General features: G+C 52.3%; 3 protein-coding genes across 4 annotated transcripts; 2 read left to right on the forward strand and 1 right to left on the reverse strand.

Annotated features, from left to right (window-relative positions):
* The first annotated feature begins 532 nt into the window (after positions 1–532).
* On the forward strand, positions 533–8,849 carry CUNH6orf62 (chromosome unknown C6orf62 homolog). 2 transcript variants are annotated; one of them, XM_045586807.1, is made up of 5 exons: positions 533–1,404; positions 4,520–4,696; positions 5,415–5,537; positions 6,098–6,232; positions 7,793–8,849. In XM_045586807.1, the coding sequence occupies exons 1-5, from the start codon at positions 1,363–1,365 to the stop codon at positions 7,916–7,918; spliced, it is 603 nt and encodes a 200-aa protein (XP_045442763.1). In that variant the 5' UTR covers positions 533–1,362; the 3' UTR covers positions 7,919–8,849. The 2 variants fall into 2 exon arrangements, with proteins under 2 accessions (XP_045442763.1, XP_036308404.1); XM_036452511.2 differs by having other exon boundaries at positions 535–2,721.
* A 1,616-nt stretch (positions 8,850–10,465) lies between these two features.
* ACOT13 (acyl-CoA thioesterase 13) lies at positions 10,466–14,561 on the reverse strand. The gene is made up of 3 exons (XM_036452514.2): positions 14,356–14,561; positions 13,194–13,378; positions 10,466–11,365 (listed from the first exon to the last, which is right to left on the reverse strand). Exons 1-3 carry the CDS (start codon positions 14,431–14,433, stop codon positions 11,209–11,211), a joined length of 420 nt encoding a protein of 139 aa, XP_036308407.1. The 5' UTR covers positions 14,434–14,561; the 3' UTR covers positions 10,466–11,208.
* A 148-nt stretch (positions 14,562–14,709) lies between these two features.
* On the forward strand, positions 14,710–23,509 carry TDP2 (tyrosyl-DNA phosphodiesterase 2). The gene is made up of 7 exons (XM_036452517.2): positions 14,710–14,969; positions 15,307–15,395; positions 16,863–17,033; positions 17,595–17,686; positions 20,164–20,282; positions 20,709–20,879; positions 22,507–23,509. Exons 1-7 carry the CDS (start codon positions 14,805–14,807, stop codon positions 22,789–22,791), a joined length of 1,092 nt encoding a protein of 363 aa, XP_036308410.1. The 5' UTR covers positions 14,710–14,804; the 3' UTR covers positions 22,792–23,509.
* Positions 23,510–24,497: the final 988 nt, after the last annotated feature.

The following is a 24,497-nucleotide window of genomic DNA, read 5'->3' on the forward strand; positions in this document are numbered from 1 at the left end:
CTCTCCTCCACTCCGCCTTCGCCCCGCCTCACCCCTACGCCCCGCCCCCTCTCGACCCACGGGCCCCGCCCCGCGCCCTGCGCGCGCGCAGAAGAGGCGCACAAGACCCCGGAAAAGCGGTTCCATCCGGGTGCTCTACCAGGGAAAGCATGGGGCGTGGCTTTATGACGACAGGAGGTGGGAGGGGCCAACTCCGGGGCCCTGAACTTCCGGAGGGAGTGGGCGGCCGAGTCCCCGCCCCAAGGACGCTCCATGCTGGGCAAGAGGGGGGGTCTCTATGCTCACTCTCCCGTTGGAGGCGGAAGGGTCGCCTAAGCAGTTTTTCATCAAAGACTCCGCCTTGTGAAGCCTTTTTTTCTGTCCCTTTCCCGGGCTCCTCTCTCTCGCCCCTCCTGGATAACTCCGACGGCCCGCGCGTCCCGGCGCTTCTCCCCCTCTGTTCCCGCGCGGGTGGTGAGGCCCGCGGGGCGCGCAGGCGCAGCGCGCTCGGGGCGGTGCCGCCGGGGGGGCGGGTGACGCAGCGGCGTTGCTGCCATTTTAAGTTGTTTGTTCTGGCTTCTCGGCTCAAACGCGACTCTGCCGGGACCCGGGAGGCGCCCAGGCCGCCGCCGTCTCCGCAGCCACCGGTGGCGGGGAACGAGGCTGTGCCGCCGCGGACGCGCGTCCTCCCCTCGGCTCTCTGCGACCCGCTGTCCCGCGAGCCGGCGCCGCCGGGGGCCAGGAGGACTCGGAGCAGATGCTTGGACTGAGATAACTTTACTCGGGCTTGACTCGCCGCCGGAGGACCTTAGCGCAGGGCTCCCTCCCTCCCTCCTCCCCTCCCCAGCGCGGGGCCGCCGCTCTCCTCCTCTCCCGCTTTCTCTCTCTCCCGCCGCCGTCCCGTCCTCCCTCCGCCCGGGCGCCGAGCCGGACTATGGGTCCCAGGTGGGGGCTGCGCGGCGGCAGCAGCGCGGGCGGCCCGGCCCCAGTGCGCGCCGCAGCGGGGATGGCGGGGCTCGGCTGGCTGCTGGTGTTCTCTTGACATGGCTCCCGCCCGAGCCGCGAGCAGCGCCCCCGCCGCCGCCTCTTCCGCCGCCGCCACCGCTCCGCCCGCGGGCTGCGGCTAAGGGCCCGCCCGCGACCCCTCCCTGCACCATCCAAACTCGGGAAACATGGTCTGTTCAACGTGAGCGCGCGGATCCGGGAACTCCATTTCCTTTTTTTTTTTTCGGGGGGTGGGGTGGGCGTCCTTATAAAAAAAAAAGTAATTAATATTAATACAACTATTTTATTTCTTCTCCCCTCCCCCCCCCCTCCCACTGATCCTTCCCGTTAACCCCGCCCCGCCTCCTGGACCCGGGCGGGAGTCGTTTCCACGATGAGATGAGCGAAGACCTGAGCGATCCGGTGCCTCCCGCGGTGCGAGTGAGTCGTCGCCGCCGCTGACGGCAAAGGGGGCAGCGGGCCTGGGCGGCGGCAGGCAGGCGGGCAGGCGGTCCCCCCGGCGCGGCCTGGATTTGGGAGAAGCACCCGCCCCCTTTGCCTCAGCGATGCTCACGGTCCGGATCGGGGACGGGTCCTAGGGAAGGCTCCCCCGGGGGCAGGTAGGGCTCCCTGGCAGGGCTCGGGGCGCTGTCTGACCACAGAGCCGGAGCGGTTCTCCAGCGTGTTCTCTCCCCTCCCCGCGCCCTCAGCCACCACCATGGTCCTGGGCAGCAGCGTCGGCGGCCGCCTGCGGGCGGGGTGGCTGGCGGGCCGGTTGGAAATGACTCCGCGGTTTCTGCTCCTGGCTCCTGTGGGCGACAGCTGCCGGCCCCCGGCATGCACTGTAGTTGATCGCAGGGAAACCCCGAGCCTCTCCCCTTCCTCCTCGACCGACTTTGCACTGTTGTCGTTGCTCACCACCAAGAGTAATCACTAGCCAGCACTGACAATACACAGCAATAGCGAGGCCTGCGCCGGCGGGGACCTGACTCGGTTCTGCGGCCATGGACCGGGCTGGGTAAAATCCAATTGGGTGTTTCAGTTTCATTTGCCTTCCCTGTTTTGGTGTTTTGGGGAAGGTCTTTTTTTTTCTTTTTTTCCTTCTTCCTCTTTTTTTTCTTTTCGGTATTTGGAAAGCAAGGATCTCACTCCCCCCCCCCACTCCCTGAACCTTGTCATCATCCCTTTTCTAAAAGCGGGGAAAGTCCGGATGGGTTTTAAGGATTGGACTGGTGTCAGCGGTGTGTGGTTGCACACCTAAACCCTGAGAATAGGCGTCTCCTTTCCCCCTCCCCCAGAGCCTATATTTTGGTACTTGAGCCAGATGTGTTTTCCAAAAAATTAGGTGAAGTTTTTCCTCCTCCTTCCTGCCTTCCTCCGCTTCCTCTCTCCCATCTTCACCCCAAACGTTCCTGTCCGAACATGGCTGGGCGGCACGGCGGGCTTCTGGACCCGGTGGCATGACAGCCTGCTGATCTTGCAGGGCCGTTTGGGGTGCAGCTGTGACTTTAGCCATCCAATCCTATTAGCAGGGGAAATGACTTGTTTCTGTTGTACTTGAGTCTTAAGAAAAAGTGCCCATAGTTTAGCAACAATTTCCAAAGGCTTTAGTACCACCTGTATTTCAAAATGGGGGACCCGAACTCCCGGAAGAAACAAGCGCTGAACAGACTCCGCGCTCAGCTTAGGAAGAAGAAAGAGTCTCTAGCTGACCAGTTTGACTTCAAGATGTACATTGCCTTTGTGTTCAAGGAGAAGGTAATTCAAAGTTCCTACCGTGAATTAGCACAAGTGGTTCTGGACGATGTTAAAGTAACGGGTCTATTAGCTTAGAGAGTGGGGGCCACGTTGTAAGTCTCATTGATGCCCCACAGTACGTTCCACTGTCACAGAGAGGACCTGGAACTGAGTCTAGAGATGGTCTCCGGTGAGGACAAATAGGGGTTGGAAGTGGTACACGGGTCGGATGTTAAAAGCAGCCTGCTCCTCGCCAGGATGCAGGCCCCTTCCTGGGGTGCGGGCAGTGACGTGGGTGCACAGTCAGTGGAGGAGCAGTTACATGCTCATGGTTATTTGTGTGAAAGTGAATTTCACTAAAATTAAAGTGAAATAGGAAGTTTAAATATGTTTGCCCTTAATCAGAAGTCCACACTTAAATAGCAAACAATGAGTAGTTTTCTGCAGCTTAAAGTAATGGCGGTTTCTTAATCTTTATTTGACATGAGATTATTTTATGAATATAAGGAAATAGTGGGATTTCTGCACTTCAATTGGGAGCTAATTTCAGGTCAGAAGTGTAATCTTAACGGGTTTGTTTTAAAAGTTCCCGAGGTTTGACCCTCTTCCCCTAAAGGTTGGGGTGGGGGGAAGCTCTTCGCTGGGGGTTGGAGGGTGTGGTTGGCTGAGGTGCTTTCACACAGGGGAGTTCTGAGTGGTTGCTCCCAGGTTGGATAGTCCCAGAGTTACTTCTCCATTCTCTCCCTCGCTCTTGTGTGTGTAAATAAGTTGACTAAAGAATGGATAAGACCGGATTTTAGTTGACAAGATTGTAATGCAGGTTCACTGGAAACAAATCCAATATATAAGTGGTTATATTCGATCTTGATGTTCAATCCACTGTACCATCTGGCTCTTTAAACCTGAGAAAACCTGTTTTTATCTTGAATGGAGAGGATCTGAAATGAAATTTGATCGACTTTTTTGCTTTTTTCTCTTTTCAAATATTGACACTTGTAGTTATGTAATATCCAAAAGAAATACTGGAAATTGACCTCTTTAAAGAGTAAAACGGTTCATTTATTTTGATAGCTTTGTGCTGAGATTTTAATTTAGCTGTTTGTAGAATCAGTTAATGAAGAGTAAATCACTTTTTTCAATCTGAGAGGTGCTAGTGTTTGTTACAGCATTTAAGAAATATTTTCTTTTAAAAAAATACTTTTATTGATTTCAGAGAGGAAGGGAGGGAGAGAAAAACATCAATAGGAATCATTGGTTGGCTGCCTCCCGCGTTGCCCCCTACTGGAGATTGAGCCCATAACCCAGGCAGTGCCCTTGACCAGAATGGAACCTGGGGCCCTTCAGCCACAGGCCGGTGCTCGATCAGTGACTAGGGCAATAAATGGTTTCTAAAATAAACATTTGTGCCGAAACCGATTTGGCTCAGTGGATAGAGCGTCAGCCTATGGACTGAAAGATCCCAGGTTCGATTCCGGTCAAGGGCATGTACCTTGGTTGCAGGCACATCCCAAGTAGGGGGTGTGCAGGAGGCAGCTGATCGATGTTTCTAACTTTCTATCCCTGTCCCTTCCTCTCTGTGAGAAATCAATAAAACATATTAAATAAATAAATAAAATAGACATTTGCTGTGGATACATGATGCTGTGAAGCCATGTGGTTAGACATTCTGATGGGCTGGGGTTGGGAGTGTGGAGACAGAAAAATTACTTCTTTGAAGAATTTTGCTGAGTTAGAATGAAGGTCTGTGACATTGCAATGTGGACTGAGTGTTAAAAGACAGTGTGTTATCAGTGGATTGATAAGTTTTTTTTTCTTCTAGAAGAAAAAGTCAGCACTTTTTGAAGTGTCTGAGGTTATGCCAGTCATGACAAATAATTACGAGGAAAATATCCTGAAAGGCGTGCGGGATTGCAGCTATTCCCTGGAGAGTTCCGTGGAGCTTTTGCAGAAGGACGTGGTACAGCTCCATGCCCCTCGGTACCAGTCTATGAGAAGGGTGAGCGTGGGTTTGTCCGGGTTTTGTATGTTGTAGTGAGTTCGCCTTGGCACGGCACCCTGACCCCCCACAAACGTGCAGTTGCTGTGGCCGTGACTCTCTAAGAGCCGACTTCAAATGGATATCTTCCTCATGTGGTATTATGCTGATAACGGTGTACTGTTCACTGGGTTTCCTTTGGGAGAGAGAGAACGTCATGTCTCTAATAAATGAGACACTTAAAGTAGAAGATGCTGCTGTTGCTGCCAACCTTCTGAACTTCTGCGAATCATTGGGCATTACTCCTCAGATTTGCCCAGGAGGCCCTGCCCCCATAGTGGTAGGGTCGGGGGACTGGAGATGACCGGGTGCTGGTCTGGAAGAGGTCGGTCGCCCCGGACAGTGCCGTGCAGTACCGTGACGAGAGACCATCAGCATCGGCAACAGTTATAACAAGAAGGCAGTGGCTCATATTAGATTTCCCAAGATGCCTTTGCTTAAGTACTTCTGGTTTTGAAGGGGGGGAATAAACATGCAGGGCGTTTAAAAAAGACAAAGAACCCGAGCCCTAGGTGGAGTCGTGATGGAGGCACCTTGAGTGCCGGGACAGGAATTAGAACTTGGTCCCAGTGCTGCTGCCTCCGTGTGTCTGCAGTCAGGCCTCTTCATTTGTGCTGCTGCTCCTTAAACTGTCTCCGTAAAAGTGATTTTCTCCTTTTCTCTTTCTGTCGCCTCACAGGACGTGATTGGCTGTACTCAGGAGATGGATTTCATTCTTTGGCCTCGGAATGACATTGAGAAAATTGTCTGTCTCCTGTTTTCTAGGTGGAAGGGATCTGATGAGCCTTTTAGGCCTGTTCAGGTATTCTCTTCTGAAATAAACGTGGAGAGCAGCTAATGGGAAACTCTTGAAGAGGGTTTGACTTAGGATATTCCTGGGGCAATGCTTTGTAATGATTTTGTTTTAGTCCCTTCTGCCCTTTTGACTAGAGAAAGCACTGAATTGTGGAGTCTCTTGAGAATGAGGTTCTCAGCTCCCCAGTATGTTTGTGGTTATGGCCAGAGAAGTCTGTAATTGTAAGGTTGGCGTTGGCGGCTTTAGGGAGGGGTCCTGGGTACAGTTGGCTAGTGCTCTCCCCTGGCACCACACACACCTGCCGTAGCAGGTGCAAAGGAGCAGTAGGGGGTGAAGAGGAGCAGGAGGCTGCTCCGTGTCTCGGGAGACGGTTCACAGTGGTGGCCGCTTGCTGCCTGTGCTCACTGAGCATTGAAATGTGGCTTCCTGAAGACAGTTTCTAATTGTGTTTTTAATTAAGGACCCGTGTGGGTTAGCATGTGCAGTAGCACAGCTGTATATGTGTTTCACATCTTGTAACCTAGTTGCAGTGTGATTACTTACACGTGTTTGTGCTTTTTAATTAGGCTAAATTTGAGTTTCATCACGGTGACTATGAAAAACAGTTTCTGCATGTACTGAGCCGCAAGGACAAGACTGGAATTGTGGTCAACAACCCGAGCCAGTCCGTGTTTCTCTTCATCGACAGGCAGCACTTGCAGGTGGGCCTGGGCCAGATCGGGCTGCGTCCACCCCTTCCCTGACCGCCAAACTGCTTTCTGTGCGGGGGCTCGGCTCTGTTTTGCCCTTCATCGCTGCATTGGTTTGAAGTTATTTACAGAACAAGAAGCCCATCTCCTGGGCCTGACCCTAAGGCAGTGGTCCCCAGACTTGGCTGCATATCAGAACTCGCTGGGGTACGATTTTTTTAGTTGATTTTGTGAGAGGAAGGAGAGTAGGAGAAATGCCGGTTTGTTGTCCACTTAGCACTTATTGGTTGGACCTGTGTGTGCCCTGATCAGGGATCAAACACCGCAACCTCGGAGTTTTGGGGCGATGCTCTAACCACTGAGACACCTGCCAAGGACCAAGTGCGGTTCTTTTAAAGGTTATTTTTTAAATTCTCATTTGTTGATTGAGAGGGCTAGAGGAGGGGGTGGGGAGGGACATCTGTTTGTTCCACTTTTTTTATTTTTTTTATTTTACTGATTATTTTACAGAGAGGGAGGGAGAGTTAGAAACATCGAGGAAAGAAACATCGATCAGCTGCTTCCTGCACAACCCCCACTAGGGATGTGCCCACAACCAAGGTGCATGCCTTTGATCGGAATCGACCCTTCAGTCTGCAGGCTGATGCTCTATCCACTGAGCCAACCCGGTTAGGGCTGTTCCACTTCATGCTTGCATTGGCTGGTGGTTGTATGTGCCCGCTACCTTGGTGTATGGGGACAACACTCTCTGAGCTGCCCTTCCAGGGCCTGGCACATTTTTTCATCTTAAATATCAACCTCATGTACATGCCCAGACGCCAGGAATGAGGGAAGCCACCTGTGTTTTCTGTCCCTTTAGAGGAGCTCCATTGACAAGGTGAGCTCTGAAGCAGGTCTGGTTTGATTCATCTGGCGGCTGGGTGTGACAGCACCTAGCACACCTGCCCCACGTTGGAGGATTAGATCCAGCTTCCTTTTTAAATGTAGTACTTAGAGCAGGGGTCTTCAAACTTCTCTCATTATGAGAATCACCTGGTGAAGGTGTTAAAACACAGATTCCTGATAGCACTTCTTATAGTTGGGATCCGGGAATCTGTGTTTTAACAACTCCACCAGGTGATTCTCATAATGAGAGAAGTTTGAAGACCCCTGACTTAGAGCTTCGTGGTTCTTTGGCTTTTCTCTATATGTGCTTAGATTTTTTTTATATATATATATATATTTTTTTTTTTTTTTACTATTTCTGTTCCCCCTGGCCTCTGCTCTCGTCACATCTTCTGTCTCTCTGTATGCAAACGTGACTTCTTCAAATCTGTCCATGAAATGCCTTTAACCCTGATTTCTTTCAGCAATTAGTCTGTGGTTGACTTACTCAGTCTGCCTGCATCCTTCAAATGTTTGTTTGTGGTCACACTTCTCTGTTTTCCTATATTTCCTATGGCAGAGGCCTGTGGCCCAGAACCCTCAGGCGTTTCCATAATCGCCTAATAAATTGGTTAGATTGGCTTCATGTGGCAACCGAGCACTTAGTTAAAGCCTCATTCATTAAGGATATTAAAACTTCCCTTTCAGACTCCAAAAAACAAAGCTACAATCTTCAAGTTATGCAGCATCTGCCTCTACCTGCCACAGGAACAGCTCACCCACTGGGCGGTTGGCACCATAGAGGACCACCTGCACCCTTACCTGCCCGAATAGAGTGCTGACCAGCAAGAGGAGACATCAGAGTGCAGCGGCAGTTTTTTCTTGTTTTCTTACCACTTTATTCTTTCAGAGTTTAAAGAAAATGGACTCATGCACAGAACACTATGCATTTTGAAACTTGTTCATCCTGGATTTGTTTTTAATCATTTGTATCTCAGAACTTAAATTCGATGTCTTCTGCACAGACTGTGTGAAAGAGGATGCTCTGCATCCGGGCTGCACTGCGTCAGCATCTTAAAATGTGAAGTGAGGACTATGTGCACTGAAATGCCGATGTGTCTGAAAGCACCAGTGGTACTCATGGTTGGCGGTCTCCCATGTGTGCTGGTTTGCCTCTGGCAGCTGTCATCAGTATTTGGAGGGTGAGAAGGGAATGTAACAGGTATAAACAACACTTTAGAAACTTCATAGCTTTGCTCGAATCACCATTGATCCTGAGCACTGTCAGATTCATTTAATAACCAGAAGTGGTTGTTCAAAAAAAAGAAAAAACAACCACAGGAAAGAAATCTTAAATGAAAAAAGCATCTCAATTGCAGGCATTCTTGCCTCAGATCTTACTGGGCCATGTTTGTTTCCTGGTACTCATAAATATGTGTGTTTTATTTCCAGATCGCTTTTCCAGGCTGCTGTTACAAAGTGTTCTGTGTGGACACAGTCAGACACAGGAAAGCAGATCTGGAGCCTCGAGTGGCTAATGCAGCTGTCAAATCGATTCACTCGTAGCTACAGAAGCCAGGATAGGTAGAGGACTTGCCTTTTGGTTTTCGTTTTCTTTTCTGGTTTTAAAGAGATTTTTATTGCAAAGAAAAAAATTCCAGTGAATTGTGCAGAAATACTGGTTTCTACACCATCCTTAAGAAAAACTTACAAAGGTTTTTTTTGGGAGTAGGAAAAAGTTATTGCAGTTGAAATCTTAAATTGTGAAAACCACCATTTGAGTATCAAAGTTATAAAAAGCAGAACTCATTTTGTGCAATGAACATAAGGAAAGACTACTGTATAGATTTTTGTTTTGTTTTGTTTCTTTAAATGAAGAAAAGCTTTGCTAAGGGTTGCATACTTTACAGGAGTAAATCTGAATGATCCTACTCCTTGGGAACAAACAGTGCTTACTGGTTTCCAGTTGTATTTAGCTTTGGGTTGAAATTTGAAGAAATGAAAACCTAAATAAAATAGGTTAAGTTCCCTGATGATGCAGGTGAACACACAACACGTGTGAAATGTTAACTCTTTCCTGGGCTCTACGCGCATCATTGATGACCCGGAGGGTTCGAGTCCCGGCTAACGCGCAGCCTTGGAGTGGGCATGTCAGCAAGACCAGAAATCATGAAATGACGCTTTGAGTGTTTGCTGTGGGCCTGCTCTAAGCTCTTGCCCTGAAGTCAGCCCCGCGTGGACACGGGGGTGCCTGCCCACCTCACGTGTTGAGGGAGGGTTTTAAGCAGCTGCCGTTCTCTAATGAATTGCACTTGTCCGTTAACGTTCAGCAAGTTCTGCATCTCCCAGCCACTGGTTTTAATAAGAACTGAAGGCCCGGTGCATGAAATTTGGGCACAGGTGTGGTCCCGGGGCCCTGTGGAAGCACAGGTGCTGGCGTGGAAGGGAGGTCCCAGCTGACCTCGGCCCTGGGCAGCACCTGGACCCCCGAGCACCCTCTTCCGCCCAGTTCCCTCAGCCTGCCTTCCCCCCCACACACACACTGGTTGCTGTCTGTGGGCGATTTTTGAAAAGTTTTACATTTGCCACATTTTTTGTTGTTGTCTTTCTGCCTAACTTTAAACATTCTTGAAACTTGGAGTCTTGATTCCTCACTCCTTAGAGCGTAGGCGTGTGTCCCACAGGAGAGTTACCCAGCTGGGGAAGGGTGCCAGTGCCCTCCTGGGTGTGTTTAACCCCCTGCCGTCCAGGATCGCTGCATTGGGCTGTTAGGTCTCTGGTCACCTTTTACCTGGGACAGTTCAACCTTAACCAACCTCGGCATTGCTGAAGAAGACAGGTCAGCTTTTAAAAATATTTTATTGAGAGGGCAAGATAGAAACATGAATGATGAGAACTCATTGGCTGCCCCCTGCGCGTCCCCAGGGGAGGTGGCCTGACAGAACCCAGCCGTGGCCACCAGCCAGGCAAGGCCAGGCCAGGATTAAAGGAGCTGCTCATCTTGATCTGGGGGCAGTTTCTTCCCGCAAGGTGTGGGCCTTGCATTCTGGCCAGTGACTTACACCCTCCCTGGTGACTGTCCCGAGGCTCCCTGCCAGTTGGCTGTGTTGATGTTGGTTCTACAGGTCTAAGGTGTCCTGTTTCAGCTCCTCAGGAGGGTGTGGGTGCCTTTTGCCATAACCCATCCTGACCGTGATGGTGGCAGCGATTCCTGTATCATCTCCCTTCACCTGGGTCAGCCTGCTGCTGCCAGGAGAGCCCTCCGTCCATCACCGATGAGTAACCTAAGGTGGGCTCAGTCCTCAGCAGTACGTCTAAAATGCTCAGCATGGCTGGGCAGGACTGCAACACCCACTGAACAGTTCGGGGGTTGGTCTTCCGGATGCGGTGCAGTCTGGGAGATCTGAAACCTGCAGGGTTTTATTCTAGGTACCAGTCAAGCGGCTAACGGGATGCCCGCCCCCAATGGGGGATAAGCCAGTCCTGTAACACCCTGAGAAAAGCAGCACCGTGTGCTCTTGTACCATCTGTGCTTTGCCTCCAGTTTTCTTGGGGGTTAGTCTAGGCCACATCATTCAGTCTGCTTTCCAGTGTGAGTGATGGCCCACCTATTTTGAAGTTCCATAATCTTTATTTTTAGAGTGAGAGGAACATTGACTGGTTCCACTTAATACATTTATTGGCTGATTCTTGTATGTGCCCTGACTGGAATCAAACCCAAAACCTTGGCAAGTTGAAACAATACTCTAAATGAGCCACTGGGCCAGGGCTGGAGTTCCATAATCTTGAAATGGGGGTTAAAAAATGAAATGTAAGGCGGCATTTTAAAGCTGAGCAGGATTGACCAGATTAATCATTAATTTCTGTTTCTCCTTTAGTTTAATATTAGATGTCAGTTTTAAGGTGTTTGTTCTTTGCCTTAACGTTTTCAAAACACAGAGCGAAGAACTTTTCATCCCAGTGTCATACATAAGGTTCACAGCTAACGCTGAAGAGGCTTATAATGGAAGACAGAAAACAGATGCCCCTGCCCGCTGTCCCCCATGGCTGCTCTCGCCCCTGAAACACGAGTTCTCGGCTGCCGCCGGCTGCGTGCTCTGTTGGGCAGGGTGTCGGCCGGGGTCCTAGCTCCCCAGGTGCTTGGTGTGCCTGCCCTGAGCCACCAGCTTCCCGGTTGTCTTGTTGGTCAGGTCCACGGAGGCAAAGGCCAGCGTCCGCCCTTGCTTCAGGACCTGGGCTGTTATCACCACCACTTCGCCTATTTTCGCCGGCGACATGTACCTGGAAAGGAAGCAAGTTGGCACGCAGTTAACGGCATTCTTAAAGGGAGAGCCGTGCGCAGGCAGAAGAGCCCCCTCATGCTGATCTTTCTGGGAGGGAAGGAAGGAGCCAGCCAGTGACCCTGCCGTCACTTCCAGTGTGAGTGGCTGTTCCTCACCCACACTGGGTTTTTCCCCCATAAACAGAGGAAGGAGCTTTGCCTACACCCCCTTTTTTCATTGCTTCAGATTTACTTGGAGCTGCGGGAGAGTTCCTCAGGCTTTCATTTAATCTGCAGAGCTTGCCAAGTGAAGTACCACTTGGTCTATAATTGTCATATTGCCGTTAAGAATCTACGATGGCTTATGTATAAGTGTGAGGTCCTTACAGTCCTGGTGATGAATTGTGCACACGTTAAGATACACTTCCAGCCCACCTGTATTCAAATTGCCACTCATTTATTTTTGAAATAGCTATAGTATATCTTTGAGACTATGTCCTAGTTTTTGTTCAAGGGACTCTTAAAAAAATGTTTTTATTGATTTCAGAGGAAGGAAGGGGGAGGGGGGACAGAGAAGCATGAATGATTAGAGAATCACTGCCCCCTGCACGCCCTCCACAGGGGAGCGAGTCTGAAGCCCAGGCATGTGAACCAAACCGAAAACTGGTTCATAGGTCGACACTCAACCACTGAGCCGTGCCAGCAGGGCAGGGAGTCCCTGTGTGAAGCTCAGGCCAAAACTTTTGTCGACATGCACTTGGAAAGGCCAAAGCTGTCTTCCTGGAAACTCGTCATGGTGGTCCAAGCCGCCTTATCTTAGGAGATCGGCCCAGCACAGACTGAGGGCACAGAGCCTGCTGGCGAGGCTGCTGGCTGCTCCGGCACCAGAGGGCAGACCTCGCTCTCATCTTCATCTCAAAAGAGCAGGTGCCTCTCGTCCTGGGGTTTGCCTATTGCACCCTCAGTTTAGGTTATTTCCATAGTAACAGGGGCCTGAATGCGGTGCTAACCTGATACAACCTAACGGCTGCATTTCCATGCCACTGGCCTTCCCACGCTCACCCTGGCCAGTCCCCTGGGGGAAAACCATGTTTCTGTTAGTTTGGAGACAAAAGCAATTGTCCAGAAACAAACCCTGGCCCCTGAGCGGCCACTGGACAGGACGGGGGCAGCCTTGCTGGTTGGCACCGGCGCTGACTGTGTGTGTGTGTGTGTGATGGGAATGTGTGACCCCCTGCAGGCATGCTCCCTGGGGCGGTGCCCACACCGTGCGGCTGAACCTGCAGAGCCTGTCCGTGCGCCTCGGGGAGACACCCCATCTGTGGTCACCTGTCCCTAGGAGAGGTGTCTCTGTGGAGGCTTCTCCATTTCTCCTCTGGGTTCCCTTCAGCCTGTACGTGTCCTGAACACGCGTCAGGACTGTGACACAGAAGCCGGGAGTCTGTGCTGGCGGTGTTCCCGCCAGCATCTGTGTTCGAGGCCGAAGGCTGGCTTTTTCAAAAGATGTTAAATCTCAACTGAGGATATTTCCCATTGATTTTTAGACAGAGTGGGAGGGTGAGGGAGAGACAGAGAGAAGCATCCATGTGAGGGAGACACTTCTATTAGCTCCTTCCCACCCGGCCCAGCAATTGAACCTGCAACGGAGGTGTGCGCCCTTGACTGGAGTCGAACCCAGAACCCTTCAGTCCCTGGCCCAAGGCTCTATCCACTGAGCCAAACCTGCTAGGGCTGCTTTTTCGAAGGTTTGAGTCATTTTACAACGGTCGGTGCACACTGTGCCTGGAAGGAAGGTTCCAGGCGGAGAACACGAGGGCCGACCTCACACGGGGCGGCCCGGCGACTCACGTGATGTTCATGTCCACGCTGACGCCCGGCAGCGCCCGCTCGGTGCAGAGCAGCGCCATGGTGGAGATGCTGTCCACCAGGGTGGCCGTGAGCCCCCCGTGGAGCGTGCCCAGCTTGTTGGTGTGCTCCTCCTCCACTTGCAGCTCACAGGTCACCCTCCCCGGGGCCGCCGAGACCAGCGTCACCTGAGTGCAGAAGGAAAGGATGGTGAGCACCCCGAGGATCCAGGACTCTAACCTGAGTCACCCCAAAAAAGGTGACTCAGGCCAAAACCGGTTTGGCTCAGTGGATAGAGCGTCGGTCTGCGGACTGAAGGGTCCCGGATTCGATTCTGGTCAAGGGCATGTACGTGGTTGCAGGCACATTCCCGGTAGGGGTTGTACAGGAGGCAGCTGGTCAATGTTTCTCTCTCATTGACATTTCTAGCTCTGTATCCCTCTCCCTTTTTCTCTGTGGAAAATCAGGAAAATATATTTTAAAAAAAAAAAAAAAAGGTGACTCAGTCAGTGCGACCCCTCTCTCGGACAAGTTAATCCAAAGGGAAACTTTTTAAAGAAAAAGGGACATACAGGGGAAAAAACAATCGTAGTCTTGGCGGGTTCCCACTCCCCTGGCAGAAATCAACATCACGTGGGTAATTCTGCACCCATGAAGCCAGCTGGCCCCTGGGGTCTGTCAGTCCATTATCGGTTTAATTTGAATGTTCCCTAGATTTTGCACAGGGTAATTTTTACAATTACTTTGTAGTGCATGGCTTAATACAATTTTAAAAACAAATGAAGAAATTCCGTAATTCAAGGAGTTACTAGAATGAATAAGGTTATGGCAGGAGCTCCTTTAGGTGCAAACCCACCGCCTAGCACCGGAGTTTGCTGCCTGGCTGCAGCTCCGGGCACCAATAACCGGCGAGCTGCGGGCGCGCCCGGAACCCACTGTCCGCCGCCTGCGGCGCCGCGGGCCGCCTGGAAGGGTCGCACCGCCGTCCCTCCGGCCCCGGAGCCGCAGCGCCGTCTCCCGAGTGACAGCCACGCTCAGCTGCGGACCAGGAGATGAGCTCCTCCGCGCCCTTGACCTGGCGCCCCCGCGATCGCCACGGGATCTGGCGGGAGGAGCGCGGGGCCTCCGCTCCCCGCACCACAACCTGCGGCTGCGCCTCCGGTACCTTTTCCAAAACCTTGTCAAAGCCGGGGGCTCCGCTGATGGCCGCCATCACCTCCCGCAGTTTGTGGGTCAGGCTCATGGTGACACGTCCGCGAGCTCCGGGGCCCCGCGCAGGACTGAAGCTGGGCAGCGCCGGGCCGCCAGCTGGCGACGCACAAGGACGCAGAGGACGCAGACGAGCCGCCACCGTCCGCGGAGCGCCCGCCCCCTCCGCCCCGCCCCTCCCATCCGCCACGCCCACTCCGCTCGCGCCACGCCCCCCGCGCACGGCCGTTTCGCGCCCCGACGGGACCGCGCGCGCATGCGCTGTGGGGCCCGCCCGGCGCCGCCGCTCCGTCCTCCACTGCGCAGCCGCAGCCGCAGCCGCGCCGGCCGCCTCCGAGGGCGCCGGGTCTCCGCGCGGGCGGTTGACCGGGAGCCTCGCGGCGGCGGCGAGCATCCGCGGCGGCGATGGAGCGGAAGCGCAGCCCGGAGAGCGACCCGGAGGCGGGGCCGGAGGACGGGGACCCGGCGGGGAAGAAGCGGCTGCTGCTGTGCGCAGACTTCATCTCCGTCGCCAGCTGCGATGAGGCCGTGGCGCGGCGCTACCTGGCGGAGAACGCCTGGGAGGTGGAGGTGCGCGCCGGGCCGGGGGTGCAGGGCCCGGTGGGGGTGCAGGGCCTGGGGGGAGGGTGCAGGGCCCGGTGCGGGTGCAGGGCCCGGTGGGGGTGCAGGGCCTGGGGGGAGGGTGCAGGGCCCGGTGCGGGTGCAGGGCCCGGTGGGGGTGCAGGGCCTGGGGGGGGGGGGCAGGGCCCGGTGCGGGTGCAGGGCCCGGTGCGGGTGCAGGGCCCGGTGGGGGTGCAGGGCCTGGGGGGAGGGTGCAGGGCCCCGGGAAGGTGCTGGGAGGGGTGGGGTTGCAGGGGGGTGACCGGGCCGCGCGCGCAAGAGCCCACCGTGTGCCTGCTCCCCTCAGAGGGCGCTGAACGCTTACTTCGAGCCGCGAGCGGAGGAGGACGCCCTCCCGCGTCGCCCCGCCACCTCGCCCGCGCCGCCGGGGTCCTGGTGAGTGGGCGGCGCCCCGGGCGGAGGGGGGTGCGGGCGGGGCTGGGGTGCGGGCGGATGGGGGTGCAGACGGCACCCTCTGAACTGTTCGTCACTCCAAGGACAGGAAAGATGCCAGCGAAAGGTCCCAAACAAATGAATGAGGCAAAAACCTCTGTTGGAAATATGGTGACTTGGAAGTCCGTCTGCGTCCTCTATTGATTGTTTTTAGTTCGTTTTTCATATTCTTTGTAGATTTTTAAAAACCCTTTGTTGATCTTTAAAGGGAGGAAGTAAACATCCGTGAGAGAAGCATCCTCCATCAGCTGCCTCCAGGGGGTCAAGCGCACCACCGGGCGGGGCCCTGACCCGGAACTGAACCGTGACCTCTTGGCTCCAGGGTCGGTGCCCTTCGCTGGGTTCTATTTACTGTTTACTCTCCGTTTCCTGAAAACGCGCCCCTGCCCTGTGGGCTCGGAGGCAGCAGGCTTCGTCTGCGGAATAAAACGCGGGCCCCTCCCTCCGGCAGCAGACCGTCTGCCCTCAGATAGAAGGCGAGCTGGAAGGGCGGGTGGCAGTAGAGAAAAGCACCCCGTGGGAATCCCACCGGGGAATTCTTTCCGAAATGACCGATGGTGGTGGGAAAGGCGGTGTCTGCAGAGGCCCACAGCGCCCGCCCGCCGAAGGCTCCTACAGGGGAGGCATCGCTGGGCGGGAGGGAGGGGGAGACACCACCCCGACCGGACCAGGTGGTCAGGCACGTGGCCAGTGCTGGGGCAGCACCCAGGTGCGGTGTCCCCCGCAAGGGCGCACGGAGAAGACACCCCGGCCCTCGGGGTGGTTCCTCCCCAACAGCCGTAATGAACCCGATCCTGAGAAAACGCCAGACAGGCCCCCCCCCCCCCCCCCCCCCCCCCCCCCCGCCCGAGGGACCGAACACAGAGCACGCGCCCTGTGCTTCACGGTGCCCAGGTCACAGGCAAGGCCTGGAGGCCGATTCCGGATTAACGGAGACGAGAGAGTGTGCAGGTCCTGGGTCAGCGCCTAGTAGCACAGTTGGTGAAATGTGAATAGGCCTTTACTTTAAAAAAGGAAAGTTTTTTTATTGATTTTTAGAGAGAGAGAGGAAGAGGTGGGGAGAGACACCCATGTGGGACCTGGTGTCGGAGCAGCAGCTTGGTGCCGGCCCCGAAGGCCCGCCCGCCCGCCCAGCCACCAGCCAGGGCTCGGCTCTGCTTTCAGAAACAAGATTTACAGTGAACCCAAATCCGTGTGGGAATGTCGCGTTTGCTTATAAATCGGGGCATGGAAGGGCCTGAGGTTACTGGTAGCTAAGTGGCACCACCTGGGTAGCACAGGCGTCTGTTCCTCGGCCGGGACTTGCTCTGCGGACGGAGGCTCGGTCTTTAGTGCCTTCTCCCGAGAGAGAGGGGCAAACCAGGCCTCCTGCAGGCTGTTGCAAAGCTGTGCTCGCTCTGATCCCGCCAGTGTGGACCTGACCCAGGAGGAGGCGCCGGCCCCCCGGGGCCCCAGCGGCCCGGCCAGCCCCCCGCTGCAGGAGGACGGCAGCGCCTTCTCGCTGGTCACCTGGAACGTGGACGGGCTGGACCTGAACAACCTGCGGGAGCGGGCCCAGGCAGTGTGCGCCTGCATCGCCCTGTGAGTGCTCATGCTGCTGCGGGAGGGAGGCGGCCGGTTCCCCCGGTGTGCGGAGGGCAGGGCCGAAGGCCTGAGACCCCAGTTCAGGGCCAGCGCGCGGGGTGGCGGGAGGGGCGGGCAGGAGCAGACCTCTGCCAGAAGCCGCCCCGTGCTGCTTGGCTCCTTAGCCTTTGTGTCATCGTGGCTGCTCCGAACGTCACACTGGCTGTCAGCTGTGGCGTCATGGTGAGCCACGTCGCTCTCCGGGGCCATCTCCTTCGTCAGGGATCAGTTTCTGGAGGTCGGAAGGGGTGATCACACGTGAAGTGTCCCTCGAGGTGCAGGACTGTGGTGCCTCTCAGATCACTGCTGCTTGTCAGTGATTCTAAACAGCTTTACAATGCGGTGTCACGTATATATTTTTTTAATCTTTGCGAGAAATAGCCCAGATCTCTGTCTTATCATTACCAAGGAACAGTGTGAATATTGAATAGTGGGTGTTTTGCGTTTCTCTGACGTGGTGGTATTTTGCTGGTGGAGGTACCGCCCATGAAATGGCGCGTTCCCGGTGTTCTCACACAGGTACAGCCCGGACCTGGTGTTTCTGCAGGAAGTCATTCCCCCGTATCACAGCATGCTGAAGAAGAAGGCAAGCAGCTACGAGATCATCACAGGTAACAGCTTTCCTGTCATGTCACTTGTCTTTTTCTTTGAAGAACACGTCAATGAAAGAAACCAGTCAAAGCCTATTGGAGCTCAGAGACAGTAAAGTACAAACGCAGTTAAGTTTTAAGCAAACAAGCCAGACCCTCGATGCTGAGAGAACCGTAGGAGGATGTGAGATACAGCTTCGATGTGAGAAAGAGGTTGTAATGAACGATACGTCAGGAACATGTAAATTGTCAAAGTTTGAGACAGTGAGTAGCTTTTTGGTGACAGTAAGTCATTAAAAATTTTAAGTGTGATAATTGCATTGTAGTTATACTTTTTTCCAGATTCTTAATTTTTCAGCTATAGTTCACATGCTACATTAGCTTCATGTGGTTATTTATGCTTTTTCAAAAGTCTTTTTTTCTTTTAGCTTTTTACTCTAATTTAGTTGGGTTTTTTTTTTCTCCACCTGTTTTGTTTTTACCACTTTGGCTACAAGTCATTATTCTGGGCTCAAGCCCATGTTCCCGTCGCCTCTCCCTTTTCCTGAGGCCCTGGTTTGCTTTGACGTGCTGTCTCATCAGCCTGCCTCGGCCTCCGTTTCTCTCCTGCTCTCTCTGAGGGACAGCTTTTCTGCCTTCTCCTGGGGATTCTTTTTCTTGCTCCTGGTTGGATTTCTTGTTTTATTGGTGCACATTCTGAAACCCCTTCTGAGAGAGAATGTGTAGGGAGGCGTTTGTGAACCTGTGATTCGTCCCCGTGACTGGCTGGTGGTTCGGCTGCACACAGATTTCCAGGCAGAAAGGTGTTGTCAGTGTTTCCCGGTTTCCGTTTTTTTTTTTTTGTTTTTTTTTTAATTTGGGAAAATGGGGGCCAGGCGGGAAGTCTACCTCTAGTGGGAAGACTAACCCTCTTTGGCCTTTTACCATTCCTTTTATTGAGATTCTGAAACAAAGATATCTCTTAAGGAGGAAGTTCTAACAGCAGAAAATCAACTTACATTTACATATGATTAACAGATTAAAGTTGCCTCAAGCACCACTATCTCAACTATACAAAGAGTTAATGCCTCTGACCATTCAGAGCCATCAAGGTCGCATAGCTCTTTTTACATTTTATCTCCAATGACAATGCTAGGTTTTGGTTCCCTGTTCCTGGTTCCTGGTTCCAGGTTCCCGGCATCTCCCCCCAATTCCTTCCTTTAAAAAATCTTGCATTTATGTACCAGGAATAAAACATATAAGAACAAAAAATGTTTATGAGTCCCAATTTCAAAGTTCAAGAGTTCTAAGTCTAAGTTTCAATGTCTAAAAGTTTTGAGTCCAAAAGTTCTTCACGTGTACATGTCACCAATGGTATCTGCATGGTGGACAAATGGTGGTGATACAGGTCTGATCGTCTCTAGTTTGGTCCTGGACATCCTGCAGGACACACAGCTGCTGACTGCTGGCATGGCAAGGTGTAGTCAGCATCTTCCATGTCTGGACTGTTTCTCCTCCTGTCTTCATGGCTGGAGCATTCCTGCTAATTACTCTGTTGCAGGAATCCACATGGTCTTGGAGTTTTCTGAAAAAATACAAACATATCTCGACCAAAATTAATAAAGGAATCTTTTCTATAAATTTTACTTGGGATCCTTTTAATTTTTTTGCCCAAACAATTTTTTTTTGACTTATTTTGATACTATGTGTATTTTTCATGGCTGTCTTACTGTTATCATTACAAATGAAAATTGGTTTTCAAAAGAAGAAAAATTTTTCTAGATGTAATTTACTTACAGGACATTTTTTCTTACATGGTATTTTCCACCGGTTTCCGTTGTTGATTGTAAATCTGAAGCCTTACTAATTCTGGCCTCCCCCTCCCTGAGCTTTGAGGGCCTCTTTTCCATCCTAGTGTTCCTTGGGGGGCTTAGTTTTTTGTTTTTTTGTTTTTTCTCATTTATTCTGAACACTTGGAAGGAACTTCCAATTTGGAAGTTTGTGACCTTCAGTTCAGAAAAAACCGTCCCTCTCTGTTTACCTCTCCGGCCTTCCTCCGACCCCTCCTTTCCCTTCGTTCTTTTTCCTCCTTTTTCCTTCCTTTTTTTTCTTTTTTGGATCCTCTGTTCTGATCAGCCAGTTGTCACTGCCTGTTCTGTTCTCTTTTCTTCCTACAGCCTCACACCTTCTAAATGTTCTGTTCGTTTATTATAATTTTCCTGGGCTTCCGGGTGAGAAGTAATGCATGCCAACTTGCCTCAGGTTAAGTCTCATCTCCTGTCTTCCAGAAATTTCTCCAGTTTATTTGTTTCCTGTTGGCACCGTTAACTAGTTTGGCACCGATGTGAAGTCCTGTTTACTTTTATATTTCTCCATCCTCCCGTGACATTGGGAGGAGCGGGCGAACACAGGACATGGCTGGCCATCTCCAGCTATTTTGAAACAATAGTTTAAGATTGAGATTAAGCATCTACTTGTTTGTCTTCTCAACTGAAATTCTGTTCCACAAACACCCGCAGGCCATGACGCCGGGTATTTCACGGCCATCATGCTGAAGAAGTCCAGAGTGAAACTGAAAAGCCACGAGATCATCCCTTTCCCAAACACACAGATGATGAGAAACCTTCTGTGTGTGCACGTGAGTAACGTTAACGACCCTGCTTTTGTAAGAAAAGCATACGTTCTCTGCAGTTCCAGGGTGGTGTCCTTTTTCTCCTGCTTACTGCTGTCTTTAGAAAGGCCTGGCTCCTCACTCACAGGGTGTCCTATTCGTCTTAAAGAGCTCGATAAGTTCTTACGTAAATTCAAACATTGACACAGTCTTGTAAAAATGAAATCCCTGATCTGTAAGATGTTTTCCTGAGATGTGGGAGGTTTGGTGATGTCCCACGTTCCCTCTCTAACCTGGCTTTTCTTCTAACGCGTTGTCCTGCGCCGGAAGGAACAGCTCCGTGGTGGCGAGAAGCTCCCGGCGTGGGTGCGCTCGGCCAGTGGCTGATCTGCTGGTCCCGGGTCAGAGGTCAGCACTGGGCTGATAACAGCCGTGACGGTCTGTCCCGCGCAGGCGAGCGTGTCGGGAAACGAGCTGTTCCTTATGAACTCGCACCTGGAGAGCACCCGGGAGCACGCGGAGGAGCGCGCCAGTCAGTTCAAGATGGTCCTGAGGAAAATGCAGGAGGCCCCGGAGTCGGCCACCGTCATATTTGCGGGAGACACGAACCTGCGGGACCAAGAGGTGAGTGTCCAGGGCGGTGACTGCTGTGGAAGCGGATCCGTTCCTTTGGAAGGACGTGGTGAAATGGGCACCGGCCCCTGTAGGCGGAAACCGGCAGAATTGGCTCTGTGTGCTCTGTCCCCGTCGTGGAAGCAGAGGCAGGAGGCTGCTGTCCCGGAGGAGACGGGGCGTGTGGCAGTGCAGGCCGGTGTGGGCTGGCGCGGGTTCCGGGCAGCATTGGGGAGGGAGCTCAGGACAGGCGCTCACCGTGGGGCTGGTTGCAGGTGACAGGAAGAGCTGAGCATCACGGTTGTCCCCTTTCCCGCGTGTCCAGCCCCGAACAAAGTGTCTGTTCTGCGTCCAGTTGAGACGAGAGGTTTCTCAGAGTCTTTATGGCCTTCGAACCTGCCTTCCCCCCGTGGCCCAGCGCACGTCAGACGGAAAGCGAGCGGACATGACGGGGGGCAGGGAGAGCCGTGCGGGCAGACTGCCCGGGAAGGCAGCGCCTGGGAAGGAGGCGGCCGGCCTCCGGGTGCGGGTCCGGCACGGTGGCTTCTGTCGGCTGTTCACAGATGGACTTGTTTATGGCGGCAGTTTCTGGTGTCTGATTGAGGGACTGACTGACTTAAATCCCGCTTTTTAACAAGTGGTGTTCGGGCCTGATGCCATGGGCACGCCTGTGAAGTTGGGCCTTCACATCCCGTGTGGCAGTTCTCAGCGTGGTCCAGCGGCCTCGGTCAGAGCAGGAACGCGGGAAGCGTTCTGGCACGGGAGTGGCGGTGACTTGAGCGCGACACCAGCAGCACAGATACCGCGAACAAGGAGGGAGGGTGGATGTCATGGAGATAAACTTGTGTGCGCCGGTGGAGTGAAAAGGGAATTCGGGGAACTGTTTGCAAATCACGTATCCGACACACAGTTTGTACTCAGAATATGTAAAGAATGCTCACCGAAAAGCCAACAATAAGAACCTGACATTCAAAAAAAAAACCTGATATTTTTTCCATCCTCTTCACTTCTTGCCACTGTTTGTGCCGACTGCGTGCCTCACATAATGGAGGAAATGAAGGACTTCTGCCACAGCCAGGCCAAAGCTTGCCAGGTTGTCAAGATCAAGGAAAACCAGCGTATTATGACGTTCAACATCTAAGCAGCCACGAAAGGAGAAGCTGACGCAGTGCCTGCCCCAGGTTGGCACTGAGGCTGGAATGAACCAGACATGATCTGTATTAAAATGTTAGAAATTCTTCAAAAAAGGCAACCTGATTTTAAAAAAATCAAAAAGGGCTGGCTGCACAATTATGTGGATATACTTAATGCCATTGGTATGTGTATATTTTTAAATGGTAAGTTTTATGTGTAACTTACCATAAGTAAAAAACAAGTGTGAATGAAAAAAGGAAGAATATTGTTAGTAAATTTCAAATAGAACTGAAGGCAATTGACTGTGGATCATATAAATGGAATCTTCCATATTTATATATATATAATAAACAACATAAACTAATGAACAAAAATAGAGCCAGAGGAAAAAATAGTCTAGACTATGATGATGTAATGCTGTTATTTGCAGGTTTTTAATATTTCCAAGTCATGCTTTTAATTCGGGGAAAACACCGGCATATCACCGAGTTTCCTGTCCTTTCAGGTCACCAAGTGGGGCGGTTTACCCGGCAGCATCTCGGACGTGTGGGAGCTCCTGGGCAAACCCCAGCACTGCCGGTACACCTGGGACACGCGGCTGAACTCCAACCTCGGCATCCGCGCCACCTGCCGCCACCGCTTCGACCGGATCCTCCTCAGAGCTCCGGCCGCAGGAGGCGGCCGCCTCGTCCCCCGGAGCTTGGACCTCCTGGGGCTGGAGAAGCTGGACTGTGGCCGCTTTCCCAGTGACCACTGGGGCCTTCTCTGCACCTGGGACGTCATCCTGTGAAGTGTTCCCAGTGCAAGTCACGTGTTCCGAGTGGTTTTGTGCTGGAGATTTATTTGCACAGAGAATTCCTGCCCCTCTGGAAAGTCAGGTTTGATATGGAAGAAGGAATATATCGGACCATCAGTGGAGAAGGGAAAACTGTGTTTTGCGTCCTTAGGTTTCAGAACAAAGTGTTCGTGTTTATTTCGAGGGGATGTGTGTGTGTGTTCAGAACATGAGGTCTCCTGGCGGGAGGGCTGGAGGCTGTCATCTGTCCCCAGTGCTACATCGCACTGCCTCTGGGCCAGCCTTTATCGCTGATGTATCGTGGAATCAGGAACCACAGTGGTGAATGTTCTAAGTCTTTAAGAGGGAAACCGGGAGGCTGTGGTTCCGGGCACTGGGTCTTGGGTGCCAGGCCGTGAGCATCTGAGCAGGTGACCGCTGCCCTGTGTCAGCTGACCTGCCCCATTGGTGAGCTGTGCATGAACTCCTGACTTAAATTCCTTCTCACTGAAATTCATATCTGTATCTGTGTGACCAAGATGCCAGGTTGGGCGTGATGGGGTGAAAGTCTGTTTACAGCCGCTCTGGACTGGTTTTCGAGAGCAGAATACTGTGTAAAGAGAAACAGCCTTTTTAGTTTTGCTATGCTGAAGTGGAATTATTTTACAAGAGGTGGGGAGCACTTTTAAATGTGCTTTAAGGGATCATTTTTTCCCATAAGAAAGATACTTTATTTTTTTTAATTAAATACATCTTTATTGCTCAGATTATTACAAATGTTTCTTCTTCCCCCCCCCCCTTAGCTCCCTTCCACCCAGTTCTCACCCCACCCTCTGCCCTTACCCCTCCCCCATCTTCCTCATCCATAGGTCTCTTCCTGCACCTCCCACACCCCTTCCCCGATAATTATGATCCACTCCCTTTCTTTGCCTCTGATTCTATTATATTCACCAGTTTATTCTGTTCCTCAGATTTTTAATTCACTTGATTTTTAGATTCACTTGTTGATATATATGTGTTTGTTGATCATAATTTTTATCTTTTCCTCTTTCTTCTTAAGAGAAAGGTGCTTTAAAGAAATGTACTTGCTTATAGTTGGTTTTGTGTTTGTGGGCCAGGGAGGGGATTGAATTTTAACTCCTGTTTCTGGCTGCATCCGTGACTTCACCTGTGGGAGGAACACGGCGGGCGGGGGGCCGCTGTGCCAGCACCTGGGCACAGACAGTGAGGGAGCGACGGGGGCGCTCAGTGCAGAACGAGAGCCTGTTTGCAGTCCCTGGAGTTTTTCACTCGGAATCTCACGTTTTCCCAGCACAGCGGCCTTATGTCCTTCACCTCCTCCTCCTTGGGGTTGCAGCTCGGAATCTTGTTTCAGTGGGTGAGGCGCCATTTTGACAGGATGGGGTGCACCTGGACCTTCCAGACCTCAGCTCCTCCCGCCCTCAGAACCCCAAGTTTCTGGCCTTGTTGTTCAGTAACCACATAGAAACAAGAGGGTGAAAAGCTGTACCAGGAGACATTTTACCCCTCCTGGTTCTGGATGATATCCGTTCTTTCTTTTAGTTGTAGTTTGCATGTGGTTGTGCGAGACAGCAAGTTCAGGTGCTAACCTTTGCCTCCATCTTGGTTCCTCTCCCGTTTGCTCCCTTTTAAAGTAGAAACGGGAAGTTCTCGGGTGGGCTATTTCTAGATTTACGTCTTAGACATGAGGGTCATCGGAG

This window comes from Pipistrellus kuhlii, unplaced genomic scaffold (genome assembly GCF_014108245.1).
Source record: "Pipistrellus kuhlii isolate mPipKuh1 unplaced genomic scaffold, mPipKuh1.p scaffold_m20_p_24, whole genome shotgun sequence".
NCBI classification, from domain to species: domain Eukaryota; kingdom Metazoa; phylum Chordata; class Mammalia; order Chiroptera; family Vespertilionidae; genus Pipistrellus; species Pipistrellus kuhlii.